The 7061-nt window shown below is 34.4% G+C and overlaps 1 protein-coding gene and 1 long non-coding RNA gene across 2 annotated transcripts in view; both read left to right on the forward strand.

The window, feature by feature from the left end:
• Window positions 1-2593, forward strand: part of LOC122052072 — a 29784-nt gene extending 27191 nt beyond the window's left edge. The window contains exons 4-5 of the long non-coding RNA XR_006131781.1: window positions 2148-2322; window positions 2456-2593. This is a non-coding gene — a long non-coding RNA (uncharacterized LOC122052072). The remainder of the gene's footprint in view (window positions 1-2147; window positions 2323-2455) is intronic.
• Window positions 2594-3654: 1061 nt separating this feature from the next.
• Window positions 3655-6526, forward strand: LOC122050526. The gene is made up of 5 exons (XM_042611420.1): window positions 3655-3789; window positions 3873-5276; window positions 5804-6031; window positions 6239-6438; window positions 6502-6526. Exons 2-5 carry the CDS (start codon window positions 5166-5168, stop codon window positions 6524-6526), a joined length of 564 nt encoding a protein of 187 aa, XP_042467354.1. The 5' UTR covers window positions 3655-3789; window positions 3873-5165.
• Window positions 6527-7061: the final 535 nt, after the last annotated feature.

Raw genomic sequence — 7061 nt, forward strand, 5'->3', positions numbered from 1 at the left:
CAATTCTAGGGAATCAAGCTACTATGTTGCTATATAGATTCTTGAGTCGGAGGTCATACAACTGTATTTATTCTTATAATCATACTCTAAATCAATAGTTTTGGATATAATTCTATTTCATACATTTGCAAAGGCCAACTATAGTGGATGATGGTAATAACCATGACTACTTTTGTCCTTTATGGTTGCTTATTGATGGTAAGGTATTGGATCAATACAAACTTTTCCCACAAGTGCAAGGACAAGATGCATGAGTCCATTGCTATCAAAGAACACTAAGAGCCACGCTAGGCGGAACAAACTCTTCATATTTTAAGTTCCTGAGAAGGTTTTGTATCAACTTCTATTCTTTATTTTATTATAGCTTAGCAAGTTTCAGCAACTTTGACTTCGAAGATATTCGATTTAAGCAGTTTTTTTTTCTTTTATTCCTTGGTTGTGCCCATTTTATGTGCACTTGTATATTTTTTTATTAATATTATATTTTGTTTGATTGTGTAATTTATTTGAGTGTTATCATGGATGGGAATGAATGTCTATATAATATTATTGTGCTAACGAATTAGTCTATTTCATATTTTAAAATTTCAATAAAAAATCCTCTTAACCCTAATGACATTGAATTCCGGCGAAGATGATGTAAAGGAAGAATATGAGTGTCGTCTCCCTCTTCCGTGCGCCGATCCTTTGTTTTTGGATGATCGCCCAGGAATCTCTTTTGAATCTAATCTCATATTTGAACAAACAGCTGAGTTTATTCCAACTCTGATCTAATGGTGGGAGTCAATCTAGATCTGATCTAAGGGTTCAGATCTAGATCAAGGGTGATGATCTACTCTCTCTTTAACTTGGATGGACTAGATCATGATAGATGGCCGAGATTCCTTCAAATCTTAAATGAACGGTCTATATCTCTCCAAATTAGTTCTCCTCCTTTAGCCCTATCCTTAAGCTCAATTTGAATAGATCTGACTATAGTTCATTGCTTTTTTTTACCTACAAAGACCACATTCAAATAATTAGTCATAATTCTACAAATAAAAGATAAATTGCATTAAAAACCAAAAACGAATCCAATTCGTGAAATGTAGTATAAATGCGAATTTACCACACGAGGAGATCAAAAAGCATGAATATAGAAGCTTAAATACGTGACAAAATGATGGTTATCAAATCCCCACACTTATTCTTGCATGTCTTGGACAACTAAACAAAACTTATCTCCCGAAGCATTTCTTCGCAATACTTCAAAGATAATAAAAGGTAATTAATTAAGACAATCTAAATATTAAATATTTATGAATTCAATCCCTATAATAATCAATAAGCATGGTGATTTTAATCCATTTGAAAAACTAAGAAAGATGCAACCTCCCAAGATAAATGTTCACTCTAACTCTCACAATCACATGAAAATGGAGGTCACTCAATGTCACTCACAACATTTCAATACCATAATCTTGCTTATTTTCTAATTATCCATCATTGTAAATATATAGCATGAATGAATCAAAAGGATTTATTGAAAATTGAAATGAAGTCAAGAGTAACTAAAGGAAGCAAACAAAATGATTGAAAGAAAAGGAAACAATGAGAGATTGCAAGTATCGGTGGAGTAAACTTGATGAGCTAGTTTGGAACTAATGTTGGACTATTTTACCACCAATGGAGCATGTTCTGCTTCCCTTCCTTGTTTACTATCTCATTGCTTGAAATCCCATCAAAGTATCAGATTTAACTCAGACTTCTTCCAAAATTCATATCTAATTTAAGTTGGAGAATTTACCACCAATGGAGCATGTTCTATTTCCTTCCTTGCTGTTTATTATCTCACTGCTTAAAAAATCCCATCAATTCTGAAAATTACAGATGCATATTAAAGTATCAAATTTAACTCAGCCTTCTTTCAAAATTCAGATCTAGTTAAAGTTGGAGAAGAGAGAAGAACTACAAATTGGCTTAGGTCTACTGTATGTGTAAGTGAACTATAATGTGAACCCAATACTCCAATTCAGCATCAAAACCAGCACCCAAGACCAGGAATTCAAATCTGTTCTGCATTTCACAAGTTCAGTTTCAGAAATTGATTTCAGGAATCTGATTTCAGAATTCAGGTTCCTCTGTATGATATGTTCTCAATCACAAAGTCATGGGAAGAAGAAGAGCCACTAATTTGCTATAGTTCAGCTTCAAGAAATCAAATTCTGATTCAATTCTCAAAGGACGTCTACATTTCCGACAATCTAGAATTTTAATTTCAGAGTTTCAGAATTGAGATTTCAAAGTAAATTCAGCTTAATTCCTGAAGGATTCAGCTTTGAAGTGAGTATCTTTTAGCACTAGAATGATTAAAACTTAAATTCAAAACTGTACCAATCAAGAATAGCATAGCGACTTGGCACAAAATCAGATTCTCACTGTTTCCTGCTGATTCAGTTTCTGAATCAAATGGAAGGATCTCACTTGCAGCATGTCGCAAGTTGTTGGAAGCTTACTTCCTGCACAGGTATGGAAAGACACTATGATTCATTCAGCTCTCCTGCAGCTCTAGTTTACCTCCTTCCTTAAAATAGCTTGTAGGTTGTGTCCTTGTTATCAAATGCAGGAAATTTCTAAAGGATGCTGAAATTTGAAGCTAGATTGCAGCATTGTAAATGCAGGATTCCAATCATGGAGGGGTTTAGAAGACAGTAACCCCAAACCACAGAGTAAAGGTTGTCCTTGGAATATAATTCCAATAGGGTTTGCACGAAACAATTCACATTTAGTTATTAGTTCACACTCTTCAGCAGAAACATATGTGAACTCCTTGGATTAAGTTTCAGCATTTAAGAGTTGAGGTAATTTCAGCTTGAGTTATGAAGGGCTCAACTCGTCAATGACTCTCATTTAGCATTGAGATAATAGGAGGTTGAATTCCAATAGCTGCTTAGAATCAACACATAGAATTAACACTCAACATGTTTTAGATGCCAAGTTACAGATCCTTTCAATTCCTGTTGATTTATGTTCATAACTTCTTTTTTTCTGACTAACTTCAGCTTCCACAATGACTTAAATGATAACATTTACACTCCCATAATCTTCTAAATTTAATGTTTATCTCAAATAATTCAACTTCCTATAAACCCCACTATAGATTCAGCAAGTGTTGCAAAATAGAGACCTATCAGTCCTCAATTGCAGTAGGCAGAATATCCAAACATCCAAGTTTGTGTAGCATCAAAGGAAGAAGACCATCTAAAACATACATATCTAATAGGCTGGGTACCCGAAGACAATGGTGGTTCATTGCAAATTGATGAGGAGAATAATAGGATGCTCAATTTCTGCACTGTAATTCGAAATACAGTTTTAGAAATCAGCTACAACTTCTGCTTCAAATCCAGCTGATCTTTTCCCCCTTTTTCTTATTTGCTTCCTTGGTTGTAACTTTTTTTTTTCAACTCATGCTAACATACTGATTCTTTTTCTGGAATGAAGCTGGATAGTTTTGGAAATTCAATCCATTGAAGTTGTATGCTTCGAACCATGGAAATCTTGGAAAGAAAAAAACAACAAATGACAATGAGGTGGTCACATGTTTAATTGAAAGGTTTCTGATTAGAGAATTGCATAAATGAATTGGCACACAAACAAAATCAGGACAATTCTGAATTCAGGAAGTCAAGAATTTAATTCCAGAAACTTGGACTGCAGGCTTGAATCATGAAAAATCTTGCAAAGGAGGGAATGCCACTTGGAAATAAGATAGCACAAGCTTTGATTTAAGTCATCACTGCAACAGAAGTATAGTTTCTTTCATTTCTTCTTATTGACAGAATTCTGGAAATGAAATGACATTCTGATTTTTTTTCCCTCTGTTGATATAGTTTCAGAATTTATTGGCTGAATTCTGATCTTTGCTTGCTGTTTAGAAAGCTCATCTTCTCCCAACAAAACGGAAAGACAACAGGATTGGTACAACCATCCAGTAGCTGAACAGATATCAAACACCAACTTTAGCACTTCCGATTCCCAAAATTCAGCTTCAAGGACTCAGTTTAAAAGAAATCAGAATGCTACTTGTAAAAGCATTTCAGTAACCACTCCCTTCTTGAATTGCTTGAAGATGTCTTCTTGTTGCTCATATGCAGGAGTTACTGAAGTTAAACCAACTGCTGTATTTCAGTTTCAGTAATCAACCCATAAAATGCTCACAAATCAGAGAATCCAAGGGATTGCAGTTACGTCAAAATTCAGATTAAAGGATTTTAGAAATCAGAAATCTTAGTTTCTGTAATTTCAGAATTTGGATTCAGATTCAGTTATACTTAAATTCTGTAGTAACCATTTTCTCCAAGGCTTTTGAGTCAGTAAGGGGTGGCTTCATGGAATAAATGGAACATCAAATGACTAATGAAAGAGCAAAGAGCTGCACTCGGAATATCCACGGATCAAATGCTGCAAGGCAAACTTGGCACATGGCAATACTTCAAGTTTTTTTTTTCCTATAATGCAGTTCTTTTTTTCCCTCAATTTCGGGTCATTGCTACATTTACATCAAATTAAAACATCCTTTTTCATATTGAGATAAGCCTTCCACTACATTGTAAACATCCTTCCAATTTGGTACACATATGACTCAAGAATCCTTGTTTCAGCTCAGAAATTCAAAACTTCAGATAAGGCAATCAGATTCAAAGGAAATTCAGGTTTAGAATCATTAAAGGCTTGCAAAGGAAAGAATACCAATTGACAATAAGGGAATAAGAGTTTAACTTTTCACTGATCACAAACTTGCAGCAAAAGCTTGGCACACAAATCACAACATACAGAATTTTCAGAAACTCCAGTTTCACCACAGACAGTAACAATAGAGCAAGCAAATGCAATCCTTGATCTCATGAGGCAGACATCCATATTGTTTGAAAATGCTACTAGTATGATTAGGTAATCAAGAGAAAATAGAACCACCAAAGAAACAAGACAGAGCTGATAACCAAGTAGAGCAGTGGGATTAACTCACTGATACTGATTAGTTTTCCAATACGGAATCTAGGAAGGAATGCTTTCATACTGTCCAATCCATTCCTTCCCTATGCTGATCACCAGATTCTGGAAAATTCAGAATCACTGTATTTTCCAAAAAAAACAAAGCAATCATCTGCTGAGCTTGCCCTCCCATGTATGAAACTACAATCTTCAACTTTCTGAATTCAGCAATTCCAGCATTGTCAATTCCAAAAAACATAATTCTATCTAGTTCCATTTTGAGACTTATGAGCCAATGCAAGGTGAGCTTCATGGAACCAATTGACATTGTTTTCAACAAACCTTGTAACTAGAATTCCTGGAACTGATTTCAGCAGCAAGGTCCTGAAAAAATTCCAACTGTTTTTACATAATTTCCAACTTCTTGTGCAGATTTTTCCACAAGTTCTATCAGATTTAGTTACTGACTCCTACACCACTAAAACCTAATTTTCTCACATCTGTAGCAAGAACTTGACCACAACATCAAATTCAGTAATTCAACTTTACGATTTCAGAATTAGAGCTCCTTAATTCTTTAGCTTAACAAGTTTCAAGGACAAGTTTTAAGGAAGTTGCAAGCATGTTAAAAAATATGATGGATAGATGTACAGTGGTTTAAAATGTTTTTATTCCTTTGTTCCCTAGCATATATTATTATACATAAGTACTACAAGACTCTAGATAATGAAGCCTCGCAGAATAGTTATATAACTGTGCTAACTTGCTAACTCTTCTTGTTGATTCTTATCTACCTTTTTAATGTTTTTCTCCTAATGTGCTTTTGAAGATTAAAGTACCCCATCCAAGGTATCCATCAGCTAGAGTTTCTGTACAAGTGCCCAATCTCTGTGTTCATTTTTCTTCAGAAAGATATTTCAGGATCATGGAACTCATGGGAATATTGCATGGGTCAAGTAAAATCATAGAGCAAAACCTTGATGCCCATCTGCAATCTGGTGATAAACCTTGGCATCCTGTTGATCTTGCAACTAATGCTAGAACTCTAGTTTGGCAGGTATGATCCTTAAATGGTTGATATTCATCTCAGTTTTCATACATATCTTAGCCCCACTTTTGGCTTATTCTTGTTCCCTCTATTTAGATCAAGGGTCTTGAAATTCGTTGGTTGAGTAGCATCCTTGTTATCTTGTTTTATCCAGTCTATATCTGTATGTTTTGGAGTCTGAAGCTTCTAAGGACTATCAAAGATACTTTTGTGTAGGTTCAAAGTTTTGTTTTCTTTTTGACTAAAAGTAATTTGGAATTACTTCTGGAGAAAAATTGCAAGTGTTGTATGATATTATGGAGTTTGGGTAAACTTGCAGCATGGCTAGTGGACAAGTACTTGAAGTTCCGCCAACGAGTGAAGATGGATCAGCTAATGCTATTTCTATTAACCACAGAGGAGTTGATATTCAGAAGGTAATTTTTAAATTGGATGGTGTCTCATTTGATACTGATTCGTGCATCCTATTGCTTCTCCAGCCTTTTGTTCATCCTAAAGGTGTAATATGAAGAAGTTAATGGTTCCACACTAAAAGATCTTAATATTTTTTTTTAACAAAAAACACATTATTTTTATGTCATTTTTTTGTCCAAGTCTTCTATTGGTTTCTGTATTGGCATATGTTGTATTTTAAATTTTTTTATTAACTTGAAATACTAGTGTTTTATTACATCATTTGAGATCTTATTACATGAAATATTAGTATTTTTAATTTATCATATATATTAATTTCAATATATAGTAATACCAAGCAAGGTTTGATATCTTGTTCTAAGATGCTTTGTGGCTAGAATAAGATGTAGGGTTGTGCTTGGTGTGTGAGTGAACTGAGCACCAACTCTAGGTTTAGGATGAGGTAACCTAATGTTGCTTGTTCTATGCATTTATCCTAGGTAGAACAGTCGTACCTGCGTTTAACAAGGCCTGAAGCGAATAATAAAAAGTTGCCTTTTATTGCGATAAATAGCTGTAAATTTCAGTTTACAAATAATCAAAGAGCTTGCATCCAAAGTACATCCCTACTTTGAATCCATGAAAC

The sequence above is a fragment of the Zingiber officinale genome, chromosome 3A, assembly GCF_018446385.1.
Source record: "Zingiber officinale cultivar Zhangliang chromosome 3A, Zo_v1.1, whole genome shotgun sequence".
Classification (NCBI taxonomy): domain Eukaryota; kingdom Viridiplantae; phylum Streptophyta; class Magnoliopsida; order Zingiberales; family Zingiberaceae; genus Zingiber; species Zingiber officinale.